Source organism: Poecilia mexicana, unplaced genomic scaffold, assembly GCF_051168715.1.
Source record: "Poecilia mexicana isolate PSO_F unplaced genomic scaffold, ASM5116871v1 scaffold_3, whole genome shotgun sequence".
Lineage (NCBI taxonomy): Eukaryota > Metazoa > Chordata > Actinopteri > Cyprinodontiformes > Poeciliidae > Poecilia > Poecilia mexicana.
In genome coordinates this window covers 1,666,870-1,693,247 of record NW_028263372.1, presented here as the reverse complement: position 1 = coordinate 1,693,247, position 26,378 = coordinate 1,666,870, and the positions used below count along the sequence as shown (strand labels likewise).

The 26,378-nt window shown below is 38.4% G+C and overlaps 2 protein-coding genes across 5 annotated transcripts in view; both read left to right on the top strand.

The window, feature by feature from the left end:
- Positions 1-6,712, top strand: part of LOC106906725 (sphingosine-1-phosphate phosphatase 1-like) — a 31,004-nt gene extending 24,292 nt beyond the window's left edge. The window contains exon 3 of the mRNA XM_088004033.1: positions 828-6,712. Coding sequence (XP_087860159.1) covers positions 828-1,379 — 552 coding nt within the window. The 3' untranslated portion in view covers positions 1,380-6,712. The remainder of the gene's footprint in view (positions 1-827) is intronic.
- Positions 6,713-14,375: 7,663 nt separating this feature from the next.
- LOC106906724 (serine/threonine-protein phosphatase 2A 56 kDa regulatory subunit epsilon isoform) overlaps positions 14,376-26,378 on the top strand; it is a 42,081-nt gene continuing 30,078 nt past the window's right edge. For 2 of the 4 annotated variants that reach the window (XM_088004030.1, XM_088004031.1), the window contains exon 1: positions 14,376-14,820. Coding sequence is in view for 2 of the 4 variants with exons in the window: in XM_088004029.1 (XP_087860155.1) it covers positions 14,913-14,941 (29 nt within the window). In the remaining 2 variants the exon portion in view is untranslated. Of the gene's footprint in view, positions 14,942-26,378 lie in introns of all 4 variants that reach the window. The other 2 variants (XM_088004029.1, XM_088004028.1) reach the window with 1 other exon arrangement.

Sequence of the window (26,378 nt, the reverse complement as noted above, 5' to 3'; positions counted from 1 at the left end):
AGTCAAAATATGTAAACTAATAGCCACACGTGAAATTATTTTTTTAAATCTACGTTAAAAATAAAATTCACATCACAAGTTAATATGTAGTTCTGGTGTTTCACACTAACAGCGCAAAACTGCAGCTCCATCAGAAAGCTGACCACAGCTGCAGTGTTTCTCTCTTTTTTATCACTGTCCATTCAGTGAGGAGCTGCTAGCAGCGCTGCTAACTCATGGTCATTCTGCTGCAAAACTTACTGCATGTCTTTCAGGTGCTGCTCCTGATTAAACTCATAATTAAACCCCTCATACTGAGCAGCTCTTTGATGGCATAGCCGCAGCTAAACTACATGATGTTTGGAGTTTTCAGTGACATAAATCACGAGCCAATCAGCAGCTGTTAATCAAATGGTTTTGGTGCCGTACTCTGCTCGGTGCTGCTAGAATTACCCTTGAAGTAAGTATGGAAATCTGAGAACAGCCGGGCAGAACCACACCGGATCTGCTAATGGAAAATGAATCTGGCCGGGGCAGAACGGGACCGAACTGGTTAGAGGTGGTGTAGTAGAACAGCGCTGTTGACTCAGATTTTAACCACCTCTGATTCTTTTGGTCTCTCAGAACTTCTTTGATAGCTTTTTAGTCCAACAGAAAATTATTTACTAGATTACTTTAATGTAAGCTGAAAATGTTGGAAGGTCATTTCATAGTTTGCGGGAGTTTAGTAGAACTTCTAATCAAGGGACAATTTTCAGATTCCCATCCCAGTATATTTTCTCTGCTTCATGCAGACAGCAGTCATGCTGTGGATTCACAGATTCTGTTTCTGTGCTTCTTCCCTGCAGGACGTCATCGCTGGCATCCTGTACAGCATCCTCATCCTCTTCTTCTTTCTCCCTACATTGGACATGATTGACAGCTTCAACCTGAGCTCCCGCTACGCTCCGCTGGTCATCGTTTCCATACCCCTGGCCCTGGCCCTCTTCTCATTCACCCTGGACACCTGGAGCACTTCTCGAGGTGACACGGCCCAGATCCTGGGTGTGGGTGCTGGCGTGGCCCTGGCGTCTCATGTAAACCAGCTCCTAGGTTTGATGCCAGACCTGACGGCGGATCAGCTCCCTCTCATGGTGCCTACTGTAAATGGCGGCCTGGTGTGTAGCGCTATTCTGCGGTTGGTTCTGGGAGTGATAGTCCTTGTGGCGATACGGGCCCTGATGAAGGCCATCACCATCCCACTGGTGTGCTGGCTGTTCAGGGTGCCCAGCTCAGACTTGAGGAAGGCCCGGCAGCATGTGGAGGTAGAACTCCCGTACCGCTACATTGTTTATGGGACCATGGGCTTTAGTGTGCTCTTCCTGGTTCCACTGCTCTTCGCCTACGTGGAGAACTCATGAATGCATGTAACTTAAGTGCACGGTCAGTCTCCAGCCAGGAATTGGAGAGCCAGCATTTCAATACTGTTTTTGCATCTCCATGTAAAACCAGACTTTTTCCTCTTCCACAGGAAGTTAGGGCCACAACTGACTGAGATGCATTAAAGCCTTAACACTGAACTCCTTCCTCTCTTTCTTAACCTTTCTGCTGTTTTTTCCAACAGACTCAGGTTAGCTCTGGAGAAGGAGGAGGGTGAGGGAGAATTTCTTTTAAGGGCACTGTCTTTTATAAGATGTATTTTATAAGATGAACCTGTGGAAAGACAAACCTATCTTTGTTGGTGGGAGTTTTTTTTACACTAAATAACTACACCAATGCCTTTTTAAAGACATAGTTCAAGAATTTTAATGAGAGGTTTTGCTGAAAGGTTATAAGCAGGTAATATCTAACCTGCAGTAGATTTCCTCTGACTATGCCTGGACCTGGTGCTTTCATAGTCATATTGACCATTCAAAGTGCTTCGACATTACAGTCACAGTCTCCTTGCAGCACTCCCACATTAACACACCCGACACTGGATCAGTAGGTAACTTGGGGTGAAGTGCTTCCTCCTAGGGGCCAGTTGGGGGAATTGTCCTCAAATACAAGCGTACAGTCCTAACCTTAAGCACTATGATAAGATCAAATGCAGACTATGCAGCTTAGCCACATTTATTTAACACCTTGTATAATCAAATAAGAATACATTCGGCATTCTCACTTCTTAAGATTGTGTTTCTCTTTATTATTATTTTTCAGTGTTCCATACATTTTTCTGCACTTAACTAATTCTGCCATTGTTTATATATGAATTTCAACAATTCATATATCAAAATGTTCTGCTTCTTCTGGAGCATTTTGCTATGACTTTTGGTAAATTCAACTATTATACTTTTTGAAATACAATTACAAATTTTTTGCAGATTTCAACCCCATTGAAATGCATTGAAATTCTTCAGAATTCCACAAAATTCAGCAAAAACGTTTGCTCTTTTATGGTTCACAACTTCAACTTAAAAGCTCCATTCGACTTTTAAGCAAGACACAATATGTTAAGAAATCTTCAGACGATCCAGCTTTCTGATACCACTTATGCTTTTCTAATATTCCAATTTAAGTTTTATACAGATTTGTGGCCATTGACAGAACTTAGCCAAATGGGGGAATTTTCTGCCATAATCCAAGAGCACACATGTTCATTCTGAAACCAAGATTTAATATCTTTTGTTCTCAAAACTTGTAGCACTTTTGCTTACATTTTCATTTTGAAAGCAGGACTTCATGTCTTTCTTAAAACTTGTAATGATTGTACTCAAAGCTTCTCCTCGCGCTCACACTTAGTCTCTGCTTGGAGCAAATCTGTGCTTGTAAAACTCTGCTCACTTGGAAGCATTTTCCTGCCATAATTCAAGAGCACACATATTCAGGCTGAAAACAGGATATCATGTCTTTTGTTCTCAAAACTTTTAATACTTTTGCTTACATTTTCATTTTGAAAGCAGGACTTCATGTCTTTCTTCTCAAAACGTGTAACTCTTATACTCAAAATAAGAGTTACAGCTCTTATACTCCTCACACTCACAGTTAGTATCTGCTCGGACTCTTCACTCGCTTACGAAACATGGAACTGCCTTTTGGCACAGTCGCCTAGCAACCTCTCAGCCAATAGAATAAAAGTGTATGTGGCTACTATCGATTGTAGCAACCTGCACCACCCACGGGATGTAGGGAGAAACAACGACGTCAGCTTTGTGCTCTGTGTTTCACTAAACATCCACCAGCAGTGTGCTACTGATTGCTAACAGCTACTGATCTTCAGCAGGATTTTGTTCACCCAACCAAAAACAACATAGTCATGACATGATATCTATCATGTGTATCTATCTTTACACCACTGCATCTGACGCTTTGCATTATCCTTGGTGATGTTAGGCTTGGATGCAGCTGGTTACCATGGAAGCCCATTCCATGAAGCTCTCTGCGCACTGTTCTTGGGCTAATCTGAAGGCCACATGAAGTTTGGAGGTCTGTAGTGACTGACTCTGCAGAAAGTTGATGATGTCTTCGTTCTATGTGCTCCAGCATAGATGTTTAGATTGTGCTTCATAATAGCCTAAACAAATCAAACAAAAACCAACATGCTGAGTTGTTTTTTAAAATCCAGAGCATGTGAAGCATAATCTAAACAGATTTACACTATAGTTAGACTCCTGATAATGCCATAAAAACAGTGAAAGTTTGTTCTTTAGAACAACTTTATGAAAATATAACCCTAGTTTTACCTAACATATCTTGTGAAAATGTCACATGTTTTAGCAGTGTTTCTCGACCCTGGTCCTCACCGCCCCCCTGCTCTGCATGTTTTAGATGTGCCTCTTTTCCAGAACAGCTGAGGCTAATGAACAGTCTAAAGGGTACATACCGTAAGTTTTATCAGTCTCTGTTTAAATAACCGTTCAAATTATCGTTAACATAAATTGCTTTGTTAGTTTTTAGATGGTAGAATTCTGCTTGACTAGCATTTAGCTTCATCCTCTGGGTCCAGCTACTGTAGATTTGGTGTTCATTTGGTATTCACTAAATGAACACCAATAAAATCATCTACCACAGGTAAGATACTGACTCACATTAAAAATAACAGAACCTCACATTAAAAATACTGAACTTTAATACCCTTAATACCCCCCGACTCTGTAAAGCTAAATTATCCCTGGTTATTTTATAAAGATGTTAAAATTTCAGTTTTAGTATTTCTTTAAATGAAACAAGGGCACTTTTAGAAAACTTCCTCATGAATTTCACATGCAATAAAATCCAATTGAAAGGTAAAAAATAAAAGATTAAAAAGAAATCAGGCAATGACTTTCTCAGGAGAAGCTAAAACTATTTTGTTAACCCACGGAATGTTCAGATGTGGTTCTTTGTTCCAAAGAGTTTCCTTTAACTCCTTCTATTCCTTTGCCTGAAAACGTTCATGATTGTTTAAGACCCAACACTGTTTGTGTAGTGTGTTTCAGTGTGTTTAAAGACGGTGATCTTGTATATCTTACAGAACCTCACATTAAAAATGCTGAACTGTCCCTGGTATATATGAAACTGATATATTTAAGGTTTCCTTTAATTGCACATGTGCAGTGGAATCCACCGTACAACTACTGAAGGGCTTTTCCTATTGTTTTGGCTTTTGTAGACAACCTTCCAGTTTGTCACTCTGGGGTAAATTGTTGCTGTTCCTCCAACACAATGAAATGTTTCTCCTGAGCAGTTCACTCCTTCGCCAAGTCTTCCCTCACTTCTTTCTTGTGCATAACCACTTTGTGTCTTTCTTCTTCTACTACGTCTCCTTAAACTGATTATTTTCTTTCTAAGTACTTTAAATTTTCACATCAGTTTATTTAGCTTAAACACTTCTGAATTTAAATTCGGTTATGTGTATAATTTAACTAAACACGCTCATGAGCCTCCAGGTTTTCTGAAGAGATGTAGGAGGCTCTGAAAATAAATTTTAGATTTCATATTTTAGGGATATACAGAAAAACGGACAAATATGTAAAAAGATTTAGTCATTGAAAGTTTGACTAAAACCAAAATGAATACAGCAAACTAAATTCTACCTAAAAAAAATAATTACGTCTTTCTGATAGATCACTTGTATTTGAGTGATATAAACTAATTTTCTTCCAGTATGTCAGTCAAAGTGACCAATTTAGCAGATAGGGTACATTCTTTGACACGTTGCTCCTTTTGTACCTCAAAAAGCAGGTATGAATGGCACAGAAGTGCAATAGTAAGAAATGGCGAAGGGGTGAGCTGAGCAGCTCTTTGGAACACGTCTCCGTTTTTTATTTTGATGATTGCTTTTTGCTTTTTCCTGTTAGTGTGAACCCTAATGTCCTGTTTAGATCATTTGTGATGAAATACATATCCTACTTGTATTGAAGATTGGTTCTGCCATAGCTTGAATATAAACTTATATTTCAAACATGAAGAGGGACATTTGTATGAAAATATTACTTTATATAAGTCTATTGATGGGACTGCAACCCAAAAGAGTGAACATTTTTGTATGGCCACAGTCAATTCAACGTGAACATATAACCTATGCATGCAGGACTTGAGTATGCCACACTGCAAGCTCACACATATTAGTCCATCAATAAATTTAAACCAAGTTCCAGGAGTTCATCTTCCTGTTAGTGTCAGACACTAAGATAATGGAGAGAAGGAAGAGGAGACAGCAACTCATAGCTGAAAAAGGAGGACAAAAACTAGATAGGGTATCTTGCAACATTTTTATTTTCCCAGGTAAAATCAGACTGATATCTGCCAAAGGTCTTCTTTGGTTGAGAAACAACAGAATTGGTGTATTTGTCACACTGAACAACCACTAATATTGGCTTTTGCAACCTGACTTTTCTTCTAATGTCATTTATTAGAAAGTTTGTTGAAAAAGGCACACATGGTATAAACCTTACTTTAATAAACAAACAGTTTCTCAAAGCTACATTTAGCTAATGGGTTGTCTGCTCGTTGGCTAACTGCTAATTGGCTGCTGGCTAGCTGCTGGAGCAGGTAGCTGGGCTAGTTATCCCCTGATTCAGGTTGTGGTATTCTGTGAAGAGCAGAACAGCAAAAAGGTTGAGTATTCTGGACAAAATGAATGTAAAACGTCAACAAATTAAAAATAAAAATAAAAATAAAAAAAAACTAATAAATGACATTGTTATAACTTTAATAATTAGTGTTATTTTAGCAGCAGACAGAATATTTGTTGGGTGTGTGTGTGGATTGCAAGCAATCAGTCAATAATCAATATCTGCAAGCAGTCATCATTTAATTATAAAGTGATGGTACACAATGTCCTTTCATAAGAAGAGCACCAATTGACCACTTAAGTGTTAATTATGTGTTTCCGTGTTCCAAAGGTTACATACATGTTTTTATACGAATCTGTAACGTTTCAGAAAGTGTCCTACAATCAATTGCTCATTGTCTTTGTTTATAATAGATTATATTTTTTAATGAAATGATTTAGTTATGAAGGCAGAGCCCAAAACATTTCTGAGATATACTGAGTAGACTATCATACAGAAAGTTTTTAATAATCTATTTCCTGAATTTTTAAATCTTATTAGAATATTTAATCTTTTATTCTGCTTTGCACACTGTTTAATTTGTTTTTAAATCGGGAAAACGTTAATGTCATTGAATGGCATTTTGGAGGTTCCATTTATGAGGCTCCCAGATAAACATGTCCTGGGTTGATTTTATTGTTTGTTTGTTTTTTCAATAAATTAAAAAATAAAAATAAGAATATGTTTTTCTTAGCCTCATTTACATACCTTCCAGTTTAACCCTTGTACGTGCGAGGACTGAGGCAAATGATACAAGTGATACGGGTGTGGGGTCGGTTGGACCCCACACCCGTGGGTTAAGAAACATCAAGAGCAACCAGAGGGCTAAAGAGTTCCCAGCAGAATGTTTCCATGTCTGTGTCCTTTGTGTTCCAACCAACATCATATTATAAAACTGTACTATAGATATATACATTTTTGTTACAAATAGTTTAGTTTAGAAAATTATATTGCTATAAATAATGTTTGAAATAATTTACTTAAAATGTGTTCTTACACATCGGTTTAGGGCAGGGGTGTCAAACTTGAGTCCTCAAGGGCCACTGTCCCTTGTCCTGCAGTTTTAGATGTGCCACAGGTACAAAACACTGGAATGAAATGGCTTAATTACCTCCTCCTTGTGTAGATATGTTCTCCAGAGCCTTGCTAATGACCTAATTATTCTATTCAGGTGTGGTGCAGCAGAGGCACATCTAAAAGCTGCAGGGCAGTGGCCCTCCAGGACTGGAGTTTGATACCTGTGGTTTCGGGTAATGATCATATGAGACAACGGGATCTGTGGAGTTCTTCAAGAGAAGGCACAGAGCAGCAGATGGTATTCTGGGCAGCTTTTCTGATTTTCTGAAGAGTCTTCCTCTGTGCTGCTGTGAAGCTGAAGAACCACACACAGAGACAATAGCAGATTATGCTTTTAACAGAGTATCAATAGAAGGACACCAGCAGGTTTTGAGAAATATTGTTTCTCCTGAGGACTCTCGGCAAATAGAGTCTCTGCCTTCTTTGCCAGTTCTGCTGTGTTTACATCACAGGCCAGATTATCCATGATACGAACTCCCAGGAAACAGAAGTTTGACACCCTCTCCATCCACATCCACCCTGTCTCTGCAAATGTTTAGTGGTTGAATATCTCCTTTACTTCTAAAATCCAGTATGATCTCCTTGGTCTTGGCTGTGTTTTGGATCAAGTTGTTATCTTTGCACTACACTGTAAGTTGCTCCCCCTTGTGCCTGTAGGCAGATTCATCCCCCCTGAGATGAGACCCACTACAGTTGTGTCGTCTGCAAATGTCAACAAGGATGCTACTTTGGAGGACTTATACATAATCATGTGTATGGTGGTGGCAGCATCATCCTCTGGATGTTTATGGAGCTAAATACAGAACAATCCTGGAGGAAAACCTGGGAGACTGGGATGGAGGTTCTTCTTCCAGGAGGACAATGACCCTAAGCATACAGCCAAGGCTGTAATAGAATGAAACATTGTATCAAAAATAATATATATTTTTCCATCTCTTTCTTTCTTTTAGCACCTGCTATCTCTCAGGTTGAAGAGAAAGCAGATCGTGATGCAAAAATAGTTGGGATCCGTTTTTGCCACTGTTGTCAGTTCTTCTAGTTCTCCACCAGATGGAGTCAGGGAGCACGGCTGTTTTGGTGAGCTGCACCAGGTGTGCAAATCATCTACCCTCATTTAAGAGGAGTCTGCTGCCAGTCGGGCTTCTCGGAAACGAGAGAGTTAGCTTGCAGCTGGGTGGTTGGCATAAACTGGTTTGTGACTGGATTAGGATGACAACTGGTGATGGGCAAATGAAGCCTCATGAAGCAATGAAACTTTCCAGCCCTTTGCTTTGCAAGAAGGTTCGTTACTCGATGCTTCATTCATTGCTCTATAGTGACATCTGCTGGTGAAACTGCAACAGCCTTGTCACTCAGTTGGATCTTACTTCCAAAAATTACTAAATGCAATATTGTCAAAGTTTTCATCAAACTCATGTTTAGTAACAGGATAATCAATGAAACCATATTTAATTGTCATATGTTTTAATTATTACAATTATTTGTAGCCAATCTAATCCTGGTTTATGTTGAACGTTAGTGGTTGTGTTGGGTTTTCTTTTATGTCATAGACGGATTTGACAATAAAGACAATTGATGTTTTAATGTCTTGAGAGTGCAGTGTCTGTTGGGGCGTTCACTTTTTCTTGGATTTCTAATTGGCTCTGATCCCTCATATTTGGCTACATGTTGAATTTTAGTTCTGCAACAAGATTAAATCTGTTTCTGCTGTGCAAGACTGATATATCTTTGCTAATCAGACTACAAATAATAGTGGAACTTTGCAGAAGGTGAGAAATTGGGAGGTGGAGGGTTAATTATTGTTATCTAAGAAGAATTTTATTGTGAGAATAATCTCAAAGTATTCTCAGATGTCAGATTTTCCTCTTGCTGGCTCCATTTCAGACAATCAAGTTTATTTGTGTAGCACGTTTCAGCAACAATGCAGTTCAAAGAGATTTACATCATAAAATCACAAAAATTATTATTAAAAAAACAACATAATCTACAATTGAGAAAACCAGTAACAAACATTTTGATGAGTGCCATCAATATACATCAAATATGTTGGTCAATGTTCATTTTATTTGGCCACTGAAGACAAATATCATCCTCTGATGCGTGACCAAATGGACAACAACCCATGACACAGCAAGGCTCATCGCGCTTTTATTTTGAAAACCGACACGCAAAATGAAGCAGTCACGTGACCCATGCAATGCGAGGCCTCGTTTGTTGTCAGTCACGTGGTTTTCAGCAAGACGACAAAAGCCTAGAAGCGGGGCTTCATCGGCCACGCCCCCGTTTTACTCGGTACAAGCCTCGAAGCCTGGATTCAGATGGTCCATCACTAATGACAACTAAGGTAGATGGGGGTGGTGAGGACGATGATATGGATTTTGACGACTGGACTCCGGTAGGATGAGGAAGAGGTAGAGGTAAGGATAAGGTTTTGAAAGAGGATAGAGAAATTGGTAGCCAGAATAGTAAACGAAGTTTGGAAGAGTGCAGCTCAGATGAAGAAAACAGAGTAGTCAGGAAGAAAGTAACAAGCGAAGAATTTAAGGTAATTCTTAAATTCAGGAAGGAAGATATGAATATTAACCTTAGTCCGATGCAAGTTTCAAGAGAAATAAAAAAGAAACTAGGGGAGGTGAAGTTTGTTAAAACATTATAAGATGGAAACATGTTGATAAAGTGCAAATCTGAAGACCAAAAGAATAAATGCATGCACCTGACAATATTTGCAAAACAGTAGGTAGTGAAAAATTAATTGTTGGAGAAAATAGAGTATCACGTAATGTTATCACTGGTATTCCGCTGGAGTAAGATTTGGAAAGACTCAAAAGGAATATACAGGGGGGAGAAGTACGGAGATTGAAAAGATTGTTAAAGCATGTGAATGGAGAAAAAATAGAGTCTATCGATTCTTCTGGAGTTTCAAGGAGAAGTCCTTCCTGATAAGGTTAAAATTAGATTCATGAGTTTTTCTGTGAGACCATATATCCCTCCCCCTTTGCGTTGTTTTAAATGCCAACGGTATGGTCATATTGCAGCAGTGTGTAAAGGGAAGCAAAGATGTGCCAAATGTGGAGGAGATCATCGATATGATGAATGTGGAGTGGATGTACAAGTGAAATGCTGTAACTGTGGTGGTCACCATAATGTAGCGTATGGAGATTGTGAGGTTAGGAAAAAGGCAGCAGAAATTCAACAGCTGAGAACAATTAAAAACATCACTTATGCTTATATAGAAAGGATATAGGGTTTTTGTTTGTTTGTTTGTTTGTTTTCCTACTTTTGGGGGGAGATTATACAAGTTGCATTCTGATCCACACTCTATACCAGTAGGTGGCAGTAATGCACACCATTAAGTTGCTTGCCAACCGCCATTAAAAAAAAAAAAAAAAAAAAAAAAAGAAGAAGAAGAAGTCTTCTGCCAGTCCTTTGATGGAGTGTTAATCTTCAGTGGTAACGTCTGGGACACCGAGCACCTTGTGTTACTAACCTTCTTTGCTTTCCTTTTTCCTGAGACTTATCTTAAAGGTCACTCCTGATGAAACTCTGGATTCTGTTGCAGTTCATTCCCCAGCTGACTCAGTCACCTGCAAACCTCCAGCCAATTCAAAGTCACAGAGAATCTGTGGCGAGACTTGAACATTAATGTTCACACTCTCCATCCACTTAGACTGAGCTTGAACTATTGTGCAAAGAATAATAGGCAAAATCGACACTTTATAAGTCAGCTGTACATTTAAAGTGAACATATTGAACAAAATTTCATTGCAAAGCTCCCGATAAGTTAAAAAAAATCAATAAAAATATTTATGAGTTTAGTGGTCTTATAGGGTGAGGCATGAAGCTGTTGTGGAATCTGGCTCTGCATTTGAAGCTGCTGAATCTTTTCCCAGAGGGCAGCAGTGAGAACAAGCCATGCTGAGGGTGGAAGGGTCTTTGATTGGCTGAGTCCTGGACAGGCAGCGACTGTGAGTGGTGTTAAGGATGGAAGGAAGTTCAGTCCTGATGATTCTCTCAGCTGTCCTCACCACGGTCTTTACAATGCCAGGCAGCGGTGATAAGGTGATATATGCCCCAAAACCAGACTAAGATACCACTGTCTATTGTCCTTCTGGACAAAGTGGTGAGGATGGGAGAGGGGAGGTTTGAGCTTCTCATCTGATATAAAAAAAGTGCAGACATTGCAGAGCTCTCTTCACAGGACAGAGGTTTGGAGTGACCAGGTCAAAGTGTCAGTGATCTGTATCCTCAGAACTTTAATGATGCTGACCTACTCCACTGCAGCATCATTGATGAGGAGGGGGGACCTCACTCTTATCGTATGTCCCCTAATCAATGAACTGTGTTGTGTGATGCCAGCATCTCCACCCTAACCAACGTGGTATGGTACATGCTGCAAGCATGTATGCTGAAGTATTCCTGATTCTCTGAAGACCAGGTTCACACTTGCAGCTCCTTCATCTTATAGAGCCAAGGACTTTCCTGGAGAAAGATTACACAGCCAACTGTTCCATTCATTCTGGATATGTGATTTGCTGTATAATCATGATAAAATGCTCCCATCTTCCCCCCGATTGTGTGTAGTTCAGATTCATTGAGAAAATAGGACAGTTGTGAACTTGAATGTAAACCACCCCATACATAGTTTGTTTTATACTAAGACTGAAAGGAGTTCAAAGTTATTAAGTAAAGTGTACTCACTTTGTTACTATGTCATGTTTTATTAAGTCTTACTTTGAGGACATTTACAGTTACTTTCCCAGTTTTAGGGTCACAAACTGAAATGTATTTGAACTGTTCTTCATAAAACTGAACAACAGGTGCTGTTCTGTTAGTATTTTTGGACCGTCTTTCATGGCTGAAGGGTGCTGAAGCAGTTAGGTGAATATGATATTGCTGGGATAAGAGTCAACATAAGATGTTGCCAGGATAAGAGTCAGATGCTCTACAGCAATGTAGATGAGGCTCTAGGTCTTCTGGATGACTCCCCTTCTTGGACTCCATTTGGTGTTAGTGATTCTGCAGGTGCTGCGTAGCCGCCTCACTCGTCTTGAAGGATGATCTAATGGTACTTTCCAGTGCAGTGGTTGCAGTGGTTTAATGGACCAGTTCTCCTCTCGCTTACTTTCAAACAAATAAAAAAAGAGCAATGCGACTTGGATGTAACATGTAATGTAACGCTTTACTGAAATGTAGTGAAGTAGAAAGTTCAGATACTTACTGTAAAATATTGTTGAGAAAAGTTGAAAGTATGAAAGTATCCACGATTGAGTCTACTTAAGTAAAGTACAGATACATGAAAAATGTACATAAGTACAATAACAAAGATCAAAGTAGGCAGCAAAATCCTTGTGCCTGGTGTATCTGCAGTTGGTGAGGATCTGGTCACCATGGTGATGCCTCCCTTCACTATGGATTCAGAGCCTAGGAGTGTCTAACAAGATTGATGTCTCTGATTTGGGCACCGCAGCCTTCCAAAGTAATGAAACACAACCCAAGTTGTTGCACATAATACAGAGATTTGCTGCAGTGTGTGTCTCTCTGCATGTTCCATCTGTAGGTTTGGCTTCTCAATGGAAACCTCAAAGCAATCTAGAATCATGGAACTTAGGGAATTTGTTCCTAATGTCTGTTGAGATTGTCTTGAAGATGTTCTCTCTCTGCAGCTCGGCAGACATTCTGGCTTCTTCATGCTGGACAGATTAGCGACTGTCAAACTTGTGCTTTGTTTCAAATGTAGTGTGAAACAATATACATCTGTTGGATGGGATGTTTGATTTACAGACTGAACATCTGTAAATCAACTATCTACACCTGTGTAATATTTGGATTTCATCTCATCTCCATTTCTTGTGGTGTCACTGGGATGTGCAGGATCCAGTTGTCTGTGCAGTCTCCATCCCCACCAGGTTTTGTTTTTCATGGAGATTAAGTCAGTTTCTTCCTCCAGAATTTCATCCCAGTTTCCAGGTTTCAGTGGATAAATTGGTAATAAGGGAAACTTATGCACTGCCTGTTTCATCTTTATCTTCCTCGTTACTAATACTGCTTTTTTTGAAGTTGATTAAACTAGCAAAAAATAAATAAATAATAATAAAAAGAAAACTAGATTTGTTACACCCCTAGTAAAATTCAGGGGTGTAACAAGACTAAAGGAAGGTTTTTGTTTTTTCTTGACTCTGGACACCCAATATCTTGCATACTCAGAATTCAGATTAATTCAGTTCAGCCTTATCTGTATATTAGCTTCAAACACAAGTGAAATTCAGAGTGCTGAAAAAGCAAATCCTTGAGTTTAGTGCTCATGTGGAGTGGTAAGCAGTAAGTTAGTCTTATAAATATGACAGTGCTAAGCTGTTGATGGTTTTGTTTGTCATCAGAAGTACTATGTACAGATTTCTGACTTTTACAGAAAGCCATTGTCACAAAAGGACATAAATAGAACTTCTTGGACCTAACCCTAGCCCAGTTCTAATTGCATTGTAGAAGTTGAGTTTACAGATTAAAAATGGTAGGTTAAAGCTGCATCAGCTAAAGCAGCCTCATTTTTGAAATACAGTCAAAGGAGGCAATTTTGGAGACAAATTTAATAGATTAATTAAATTAAATAATTTGGTCAAAAATAATTTCAAGGTTACCAGTAGAAGCCATTATAAAACTTTCACATGCAAGCACTACTTAATAAAGTCATCGAATAGAAAATCAGTCAGTTTGTTGTCCTTAAATCTTGTTCTCTTGAAGGGGTGTCCACATGATTTTTTTGCAGGTAACATCTGAAGCCAAGTGGTTGCAATAGATTTAATTTCAGTGAAGCAGAATTGAGAGGTTTTAATACAAACGCACGCCACACTTTTCAGATTTTTGGTGTTAAAAAAGGAGAAAACATAATATAAATGTTCTTCCACTCTACAATTATGCATTTTCTTATATTGGTGTGTCACATAAATTTCTTACAAATCTTTGTCATTTGTGTTTGTGACATGATTAAAAATGAATAAGTTCAGCAAATATTAATGAATAGTTTTGTGGGACATGTATGAGGGACCTTACGCAGAGCGATTGACTATCCGCTTTCTCCACAATGCTTTCCGCCCCGGTCTTTTTCGTGTCCCTTCTCCTCCACCTAACCAGCGGGATTCGGAGAGTCTATCCCTCTTCCTTTATTGGCAAGCTCATTGGACCAATCACAAGATTCGACACTGCGCAGTGTAGCCAATCGCCGTCGTCTGCTGTCCTACACCCGTCTAGCAAGTTCATATGCATTTATGTAATGTGTGCCATGGTCTGGACCCAGCAGTGTTGACAATAGGCTGAGAAGAAACAACCCTGAATCGACAACGAGCAACGGAAAACACGACAGATTCAGGGTGTTGTTTGAGACGTAGAGTTTAACCGGTAACTGGAATGTTATAGCGTTAATCTAATCGTTGCGTAGAGCCGTCTTTCATTCTTATTGGTAGTTTAAGGATTTTCCATTTGGATGGAAAACTGCTTGTGGGTTTGGCTGTTTTAGGCCGAGATTTTGCTGCTGGGGAGAGGCTGTTTGCACCGAGCTGGAGGCAGCCGCACAGTTAGCCTGACAGTTATCCCGACACAAGACAAGTCTGTGCCACAGTCTTCACTGCAAGCTGTGGAGGATCAAGGCGAAGTACAACGACGGAAGAGGTTCCAACCAGTCTTGCTCAGGTCGGGACTCGGGTCAGGACTCGGAACGGTGTGTGTGTCTTCCAGCCCGGTCACTCTGTCAGTGTGTGAGCTGTAGCTAACATTTGCATCATTAGCTCTGTCCCTGTATTTACATCCGGGATGATGGGTGATCGCCCAAGCCCGCCCAGGTAATGTTATCTCATCAACACACATTTAAATTCAGATTTGATATAGTTCCTGTTTTGAGCCTGTTCGTTGTGTTCCTTTAGCTGGCTGCTCACAAAGCTAGCTGCCGCTGCTCTCGTTTAAACTACAGCTACACGCTCAACTTAGGCTAGCTGGCGTGCTAAATGTGGCTAATGACCTGAGACAATGTTTTATTAAGCGAGCAGAAGCCTTTTTATTAATATGTTACTCTGTCTGAATATGTAAAACATTTAAATGTGGCTCTGCTCTGGTCCATGTTAAAGCAGCTTACGGGCACTTATGTGATTCTCTGTGCAAGGTAATTTTTAAGCTAACGTTCCTAGCGAGCTAACACTTGGCTAATGTGCTGTCAAGTTTGCGCCTGCAGGCCCAATATGGCCAAACTGACGCCTGGCATCTAACGGCTTGATTTCTGACCCCATGTACAACACGAACTACTTTGCTGTTCCAGCTCATGATGGAAGATGTAGATTCTTGCTGCTGTTTGGGTCGGTTTTACGTTACATTTTGGGCTTTCCCGTAAGGCTGATCTCGGGACAACGTTCTGTTCTCTGATAAAGTCCTCTCAAGCTGCACGTTCAAAGGCTCAAACATAATTTCTAGATGAGATCAAGACACCAGAGCAGCTAATGATAAGCTTGTCGGTAACATTTTCGAGAGGCATTTTTTAAAAATGTCTAAAACAGTTTCATGTGACAGAACAATGAATTAAAGTAATCTGTATCCTTTGAAGGATACAGAGATTTACTGATTAACAAGCTGAAATTTTTTTGGGAAACGTTCTGTTAATTTTACATTGAAATTTGTGAATAGTCATCAAGATTCACTGTTTTCGATTTTGCACACATTGCCATAAACAATTGAATAAACCTTTGATAAAATAAAATGCCAGATAGCTGTCTATTACATGCCACATTGGACCAAACCTCAGTTACAATGCTGTTAAAAAAGTATTTTCTCTCTGAGAGCTTTTATGCTTTTAGTTTACATAAGCAAATCTTAATTAATAAACAGAATCCATGCAAACCTTGGCCTAAGTTAAAATGTAAAAGCTGTGGGACACCTGTGACTCAGCTGGAAGAGTAGTCAGGAACAAAATGTAGTGATCTTGATTCCAGTTTCTTCCGTCACTTATCAGTGTGCTCTTGGTCAAAACACATGTTACTTGCTGAACTATGTATGCTGTATGATTCTGAGGCAGGCAGCAGAATTGTGAGTGTAAGAAAACAAAAGCAAGACATCGCTCCTTTGACTAGGAAAAAACAGAATGAGAGTTCAGTTAGTAATTTTCTAGTTGAATCATGAATTAGCTTATCAGAATTAGCTTATCACACTGCAAAACACTAAATCTTACTAAGTATGTTTGATTTGTTTTCTAGTGCACATATGTTGGTACACTTGAAATAAGAAAACTAACTTGCAAGTAACTTTTCAGAAAGCTGTAAGAGCTTATTTTAAGTTAAAAAAAAAACTTAATTGATGAAGTACTATTTCACTGGCAGATTATTTAATTTATAATAAGATATTTTCTTGGGATGCTCCAATCAGATATTTTGCTGCTGATTCCAATCACTGATCACTACCAATTACTTGGATTGGTTGTTATTTATTTATTTTTTTTTGCTTTAGGTATAAATGCTACTATGTGACCTGGTAAAATTAAAAAATTATCTGGTAATAAATTCACCTAATTTAGACATAAAACATGCAATATACTTGCAGGACAATACAGCAGCTTTTCAGTCAAAAGGACAACTGGAAAACCTGCATTAAGTAAAACAGACTTTAACTATAAGGTTGTTAGTACCCTAAATTATACACGAGTCAAATAAATCTCACAACACTGCTTATATCAAATAATGTCGAGTAAAAAATGAAATATTCATTCAAAGTCAAATGCAAGTTGCATCCAAATAAACAGTCCTGATTTACTGAATCAAAACTTCCTGATAGCTTGGCTAGCTGATTAATGCTGGTTCTGATTGTCTGTTTCTGAGTGAGTGGAGTAATTCTGCAAAATGCCAGGAGGAGGCAGAGGAGATTGATTATCTGTCTTATGTTAGAATATAGCAAAAGTTTTAATGCATATGTAAAATATTTTGTTTAATGCTGCAACTTTAAGCAGATGTTCGGTGTGAGAGTTCACTGCCGGATGGAGCTCGAACGGAACTCCATCTGTGAAATATTTCTACCAGTAGCATGTAGTGGCGGATCAACAATGAGAGCAGAACCAGCGTCTTACACCACTAGCTCGTTGACTTTAATTATTCTTTTGGGTTATTTGTTTAGCTTTCTGACAGCCATGTAAATGTTGGTATTTGTGCGCTACTTTTCCTGCTGACTGACCGATCTGGATGTCTTTCTTCTTTTTTTTTCCTGCAGTGAGCCTCGGTATACCCATACTCTGTCAAGTGTTTGTTTTTTAAATGTCATATTAGATTCAGTGTGTTGATGCATTTTGAAGTGCTTCAGCCCCGAGGTAATTTTCCGCCGCAACATGCAAACTTCCCCCATTCACTCTGAGAGCCTTGGCATTTGCTGCTGCGCTCTTGCAGAGTGTAAAGAAAAGGGAGGCTCAGCTGCACACGCAGACTATGAAGTGAGATACAGGCGATTGGTTTTGGTGATCGACAACAAGAGACAGTGATTGGCGATCACCTATCATACACTTTTTCATGGAAATTGGCCGATTATGATTGGTGGCTGATTGATCGGCACACCTCTAATATTTTCCCAATAAGCAAAATAATCAACCAGTGGAACTAGTACTTTTTCATCAATATTGAGTAATTTTTGACTTAAAACAAGCACCAATATCAAAAAGTTACCTGTAAGCTAGCCTGGTAAAAAAACAGCCACTTCTACACATTGCTTCTTCCAGAGGGTCTGGACTCTAAGCTTCTGAGAAATGATTGGTTCCTGGAGGAGTGGACTATGTTGAGGTTTTAAATCTTACCCAACTGCTTATGTTTGCCTGTGACATATGTTATTCGCTAGTTTGCCACTATGAAGCTTACCTGAAGTTGCCTACGCTGTAAACAACCATCCTCCACCCTGAAGAGCGAAGAGCCAATCCAAACGAGGCGGCTGTTGATGTTAATTGAGTAGCTGGAAGCGTATCTGGCCAACATAAACTGAATGGTTTTTTTCACTTCCTCCGCTGCCATTTCTAAAACTACTGGCAGTCTACTAATCTAAAATGGCACAGAAAACCAATGTAGACGTCTCCTTCTGTCCTCTGATTGCCCCATCAAAAATCAACTGTTGACAATCAAAGTTAAGGGGAGAAAACCCAGGTTCTGTGCTGGTGGTGATAATTTTTTTTCTAGCAGAATTGTACATGAAGACAATGATCAGTCTACTTGTAATCTAGTTTTGTGTTATCCCAAGAGAACGTCTTCCAGGAGCTCACTAACTAATTCAGGGTGTAAAGCTCTGCAGATGTCACTACCTCCGCTAAGGTCAGAGGTCATGACTCAACAATAACAGAGAAACTGGGCAACATGGCCTCTATGGGTTAGTTCCAAGTTCACATGAACCAAAAACACAGTTTTGATGGCCACCAAGACTTTGGGGAATGTTCAGTACATTAACAAGACAGTAGTCTTTTTTTTTTAGGGTGTTCATCCTTCCTCAAACTCGGTGGTGTTTCCTGAAGCTCCATTCCTTACAACAATTACTGATTTAACAGGCATTAGTTCTGTTTTTGCTTCATTGCATCATAATCAATGTTATAATATTTAAATTAGGGCTGAAAATCTGTAATTGTGATACTGCTGCTGAAAATTGTTATTGATTACTTTTGGTCCCGATTGTTTGGTCCTTTCCTTTCTTTGGCATTGCTCTGAGCTTTACTATCTGAGGCACAGAAAAGTGAATTGGGTGTAGATATGAGGACAGTTAGTCAATGCAACTGGGCAGACATGTTATCAATATGCAATGTGGGAAGGCATGACTCTTTATAACCCACCAGATATGGCGTCCAAGTAATCCTTTTGCATCTGTGATTAATCCGCACACTTATGTGGTGATGACCAGTGTGACTTCATATGTTGTTCAGTAATAATTTGGTTCTGGTTTGTGTCCGGTCCCAGGTGGTCTGGGTTGGGTCTGAATAGGCCTGTCACAATAACAAATTTTGCTGGATGATAAATCATCTCAGTAATTATTGTTATAATGTGGGAACACATTTTCAAGTATTAAACTTTAAATTCTAATGAACATTTAACATTGGAACTGAAAGACATTTTAAATACCCAAAATAAACAAAAGAGGGCAAATAGAAAAGTGTCAACTGTCACCCAGTTCTTGGAAAAGAGTGAAAATGGAAACAGTATTTCATGCAAATAGAAATTGAGAGTTTTAATTTAGTATTTGATAAATTGATTTATTGCTTATTGTGACAGGGCTGGTTGTGGTCTGGGTTAATCTGGTCTGGGTTAGGTCTGGTCTAGCTTGGATCTGGGTGTGGTCTGGGTTGGATCTGGGTTAGATCTTGGTTAGGTCTGGTGTAGGTTGGATCTGGTCCGTCTCATGCGGTGGATCTGGCTTTTGAGAGTCTGTCTGAAAGCAGATGTTTAATTCTTGGGTGCTGCAGAACCCTTTAACCTGACTCACAGTTAAGTTCGGATTTCCTGTCAAGACTGTAGCTTCTCAAATAATCTGATGTGAACTTTGACTCTTGAGATAGAAACCAGGCAGTCGGACTGTGGACCCTGCAGTGCACTATGTTGGCTGTTTTTCCTTTCCTGTTCCTTTTTATTTCCTTGCTGTGCTCCCAAACTCCACACCCAACCCCCCTACCAGTTGTTTTATTGGTCAGTATGTGTATAACATGTAATGGACACCATCATAATTAATATAGACCGTCTAAAGTGGGAGCATCTTTTGCCCCTTACTGCTAGACTTCAAACTATAGAGGGTTGAGCTGTTTCTGTAGAGGGATTGCTAGTGGGCGTGGCCTCATTGCCCTTAAAATTTAAAGTTTAGTACATTTTTTTTTCTGGGTATCACTTGGAAACAAAGTGGAGGAGCTGCACTGGTAAATCCATCCACACGTGTGTGTTTTTTTCTCAGTTGATTTACTATTTAATTCCATAATAGCTAGGTACGGTGAAGTTTGAACTTTTCCACTATTTGATTTGATTCATTTGATTAATTACAGATGTCACAACCATTGCGTCAAGCATATTTACATTAACACTAGTACAAGTCTATGCATCCATACATGTACATACATAATCACATACACATAAACATATACATACACACAGAATTAAACATATTAAAGAAAAAGTAAAAATAACCTCTTGTAAATAAATTTGTATATGTATTAGAATGCACAGAATGATAAAAATGAAAAGGATAAACCCAATGTGAACACATCTATCCATACATACATATTTACACACACACATGCACACAGTGCATTTCTCATTTAAAATATTAGTACAATCAAAATATTAAAACTGTAATGTCTGGTATATTGTGAAAATTAAAATCCCTAACGGTACTGGTTAACTTGTAATACACCTATAGTCAAACTAGGCATGTATGGACTGGTATGATGTCTTTTAGTATTAACTTTAAAATAAAAAAATAAAAAGTTTATGATGCCACTGGAAAATGAAAAGTAGTGATTTTTGAATGTGATGTCAGGACTCCCTTAAAGAACAGATTTTTGATTTCAATGAATTTTCATCTTGGTAAAACAACGGTTAAATAAAAAAAAAATCACATTGATTATTGCAGTTATAATAATGTGGCTTGCCTGGCATTTGGTGGGGGAGGGTGAGCATGCTCCTACTTGCTTCAAACAGCTAGAATAAACCAGAGCCATATATGATTCTAAATGGTAAAAGCTCCTGAAAATGTTAGCAGTTTGAAACTTTTCCAGTTCTACGTGTAGAACGTATTACAACAGCCCCCCCCCCCCCCCCGCTCTACTCTGATTCTGTTTTAGAAAACCTGCAGTTTCAGCCTATGAGCAGAAGTGATGCCAAGACGTACGAGGGAGACTGAATAAATGTTTTGTTTAGGTCATCCAAAATACCTTAGTTTGCTTGGATGGGTTTTGTCATCCAGGATATTCACTTTGACTTGTCAGGAGCCAGATTCTGTCTAACCTGTTACAGGGTGGCATGAGCACTGCATGTGTAGTTAAAAAAAAAAAGTGCTTCTGGTTCTGCTCCTAGCTGCCTAACTCTGCCAAAGTCTGCTGCTTGGAGCACTATATGATATTGCATTCTTTAAAGATGCAATATATTTGGTGTATTTTTTTTCTTAGTTAAATCTGATCAGAATGAATTGTTTTTACAATGTGGATGGATTTTTTTTTTTTCAGAAGTATCTTTTAAAATGTGAGATGTATACTATTTTTAGCTTTTCATTCAATTTAAAATATTACATTAAATAAGGAAACATTTATGTAACAGCCAGAACATTGTTATTGGTGTTTAAAAGCCTCTCCAAGTGTCATATAAAATATAATTAACAAGAAAAAGAGGAGCTTGCATGTGTTGCACAGGGAAGTTAAAAGGTCTTTCTGTTCAAAAGCAAGTGATTTAGATATAACGGAGCTCTATCAAACAGGCATTTTTTGTTTTCACATGCTGTAAACGTTTGAATGGAGAGGCTTGTAATTATAATCATGGGTCGACCTAAAGTGTGAGAAAATAAATCTAAAGAAAAATAAATCTAGAAAATCACATTGTATGACTAATAAATTAATTTACTTCTTAAGTATTTGATACTAACCAGTACTAACCAGTAGGACCTTGTAATTTGATCAATTCTACAATATTTATCAATATTTTTTTTCTCAAAAAGTATCAATTTGTCATTTGCAAGTATTGATACATTAAATCTTTGAGTTTTATGTCAAATCCACATAAATTAAATGACAGCTATGACACTCCGTTGCACATAGGGCTGAAACAATACAATACTCTCACAATGTGATATATATTTTGCTCATAATACAATACATATCAGAATATTCAGCAAACGATACAGTTTGTTACATTTGATCCATTTTTACAATTTTCAGAAAGATTTTAGAGGGACAATGATTTTGTGGCTGTTCATAGACTTGGGTTGAATTAATTGAACTGGTGGTGGAATAAATGTTTTTGTTTGTTATACATTTGCTTTGTTTAAATGTTAATTGTGTGGCTTTGTGTATTTGGTTATGGAGAAAAGGAACATTTTTGTCTTATTCACTTATATTAGATGCTGTAATTTATTTCATTAATTAATTGTAACTGGTTGTTTCATTACATGTAATTTTTAATGCACAACTTGCAACTTGTGCATTAAAACTGACATGGAGCAGTCACAAAATGTCAGCAAAATCACTCTGTCCCTCTAAAATATTTCAGAAAATCTTAACCAAGAAATCATTACTGATATAAATTTGTTATAAAAGTATTACTGATTGCACTTTAAAAATTAGCTAACTTTATGTTATTAAAGGTAAAGTTTAAACAGTAATGATTTCTTGGTTAATGTCAAGTTGTCATAATAAAGACATTTTGAATAATGTCAACTTTGTATTAAAAGTGTCATAATTTACCGAATGACGCTTTATGACAACAGTCATAAATATTCATGAAGGCTTATTCATGTTCATGACATGTTATGTCATGTTTATGAAAGTGTCATGTCAGTCTTATTCACCCCCTTCAAATAAAGTGTTACCAATTAGTTTATCACTACACCCCTACTAACCAGCTGTAATTCTGACCAAGTCAAGTCAAGAAGTCCTCTCTCCTCTGAAAAGACACCTGCCCTCACACTTAAACAATTAGACCAAAGAGCTAAGGTTGCCACGGACAACACTGTAGACCTCCAGCTGGATGAGCTCCAGGTGAACAGCTTGGTGAGAAGGCAGAAATTGTTGGTGCGACTATTAGAAAATGGAAGAAATTCCAAATGACTGCCAGTCTACATCATACTGGGTTCCATGCTTGACCTGGCCTCATAAAGAATCGGTGATCATGAAAGTTGAGTGATCAGCCCAGAATTACCTGACACCTGAAGTAACCTTAGAAACTACAATCTCAAAGGTTACCAAAGGAACACACTTCCAGTATTTGAAGGTCATCCTGATAAAGGCAGCACATGTTCAGGTCACAATGTGATTTTATTTATTTTTTTTATGGATTTTTTCCTACTCTTACAGTAGAGGTGTAGCTATAATTACAGACCTCAGGAACCCTGGCAGATTGGTGTATCAAAACCTCATTCCATTCAGTATAACGTTGGAGGAAAAACTATTAAATGGCAAAATGCACTGGACTGGAGTTTCTGATAAGTTAGGTCAGCTGAGAGGAAGGGAACTGAGCTTTCTGCACCGGACATTCCTGAGTTATTCGATTTGAATCCTAAATAAAGTCTCCTCCTGTGTCGTTGTCCTTGTACAGCAGGGGTGTCAAAGTCAAATGGACGGAGGGCCAAATAAAAAATTTAGCTACAAGCCGAGGGCCGGACTGATCGAATGTTCATTGAAATTTTTTTAAATGACGCATATAGTCTAGTGAACCTAATTGAACCTACTGAAAACCTAACAAATATATTCCAATATGATCAGATAAATAAAGCAATATTTTCTTATGGCTCTGTCAGTAATCTTTAATTTTCAACAGACACAACTGAAATATTTTTAAAATATAATTGGATTGAAATACAATAAAATAAAGTGCAAAAATCTATTAATCCACATATGTCAGAGTCAAGGCATTTAGATGTGTCGCCGGCGAATTACGGTACTGCAAATTTAGATGTGTCGCTGGCGACACATCTAAATTTGCAGTACCGTAATTCCGCCACACGTAGCGCTAAGTGGAAAAATTCCAACGGTTTCTGAAAGGGGAGACGTTGCACTTTCCAGCAAGTATCGGGTTAATACGGTAACTTCGCAGCTGCAGCTGCAGAGAATGTAATTAATCCGGGGGGCACTCGTTTAATAGACGGTATATTTCGGCAATAACTTGGTGGATATTGAAAGTTCCGGTTGTTATGGATACATGGGTAAGTACATCATCTCACAGAACATTTAAAGAACTACTTACAGTTCAAATAAGGAAGATTTTTTTTTCAGACGTTGTGCCGGCTTGCTGCGGTCTGCGGGCCGGTTCTAATAATAAATCAAGATCATCCCAGGGGCCGCAAAAAAACTTCTCGCGGGCCGGATGTGGCCCGCGGGCCTTGACTCTGACATATGTGTTGTACAGTTTTAGTTCAGTTTATTTCTATAAAATAAATTATAGTTCACAACAAATGTCGTCTCCAAGCACGTTACAAAAAAACAATTTCAATTTAATCATACATACATTCCAATTGATCCTCATTATCAAGCAGTACTGCTTAATTAATTATTCAAAGTAAATTAAAAAGTTTCCATCTAAGGAAACTCAGCAATTTGCATTTAGTCTTTGACTTTCTTGCAGTGCGTACTGCTGGCATTGAGTTGACTTTACAGCAATCCCTCACACGGTGCATGCATGTAGCGACAGTGGAGAAGAAAAACTCCCCTTCAACAGGAAGAAACCTCCAGTAGAACCAGAACATGGTTCTGCTGCCAAGTTCTGTATTAAAGTTTTAATTGTAGTCTTAAAAGTATTCAGGGTGTCTGTGTCCGTAAACTGGGAACTAGTTCCACAGGAGAACTTTGGGGTCCTCTGGACTTGATAAAGCACTGTACAAGTACAGGCAATCTATCCACTTACTGTGCTAAATATGTTTTAAGACTTTTGAGTTATCTGTGTCATAATAAATTCCAAATAATGATGACTAAAAGCCCATAAGACCTTGTTCGGGATTGTTAGCTTTACTATTTTCTCTAGTTTGCTCACTGAGAGCATCAATAAATTGAAAACTATGATTAAATGCTGTGTGAATATTACACTTCATGTGACTAGTATCCTAAAGAGATGCATCATGAATGGGCATATATTTGTTTGTGTGGCCATGACAGCTGTATCATGTAGTCACAGACATAATTGCCTAATAAAGACGTAATACATAGCTGTCACTTATCATTATCACAATAGTAGTACAAAAAATCTTCAAGTCTATATTCTCCACTTATAGTGTACTGTCAGTCAGCCAAATCATTCCACCATGTTTGATGTATTTTCATGTGCTCAGCCAGTGATGCTTAATTGCATTTTCTTCTTGCATTTGCCAGTCAGTTTTAGTTTTCCAATGACATGAGGACAGAAAGACCATATTGGCTGCTGTGCCCTTTGTGATGAGATCTTAGTGTAGGAAGAGCTGTGCAAAGTGCAACTGAAGTGCCAGTTAAATTTTATAGCATTCAAAGAAAGTTTATGAAGCACCATAACTATGGTTTCTGTAAGTTACGGTTACACTTGATTAACTGTAAATTATTAACTGTAAGTTATTAAAAATTTAAATCTTGAGCTTTGTTTTTGAACTCTCTTGATCTAGTTCACCCATATTGAAGCAGCATAAGGCAACACAAGGCATTCATTTTATGAAATTTAAAGTGGTACTGGCCTATTTCTTAATATAATGTTTTGGTGTTGGGGACTAACTGGTCATCAGTCTTGGAAGTGGAGTTTATTTGATTGTCTTCTCTTCATATCGCATATTTCCTTGGAGTTTGCAGCACCTTCAGTGACACTTTATGACAACAGTCAATCACTTACTGTAAAGGTCATTGGGTTTTTACGTCCTAGTCAGGGTATATTTGTAATTTGCTACGAACATTTTCCAACATATTTTGAAGACATTAGATTTACTTTACATTTGAACAAAACATAAGATTTTCTAGATTAAAAAATCTGACAACACATCACATTTCAGTAACACCATTTAACCTTTTTTTTGCACATTCTTCCAGCTTAGTGAGTCTTGTCAACATCCATCTTTAAGCCATGTTCAGTGTGAGTGCTCTTGATAAACTTCATGTCAGGAAAGGCGTATTCACTGAGAATTCTTTTACCAAAACAGCAACCAATGATCGCCCTCACACAGCTCATCAATCAGCCAAAGAACATAAATGGATGAAATGCACTCACTCTATAGGGTGATGAGCTCCTTTATATGTGACAGCTCCTGCTCCTCTACACTAAAAGGACTCGGCTGGGCTCCACCTTAGAGGTTTTCCTCGTCTTAGTGCCCTTTTACTTATTTTTATTTTTCATGAATGTTGTTGGGGGAAGGAGTCGGTCTATCAATTAACTCCATCGCACAGCAGATATTGCCAGATTCAATCTTTTCACATTCCCATATTCCTCTGGAGAAAAGCTTTGGGCCCTGCTATCAAACTGACTTTTCATTGTATTTCTTTGTATTAAAACTGGCATCTAGCTGTAGTTTAACAGATTTTAAATGTTTGCCTTGTCTACTTACGGCAAGGTGTAGCGTTGCGTTGGAAAAGTAATTTCCTGT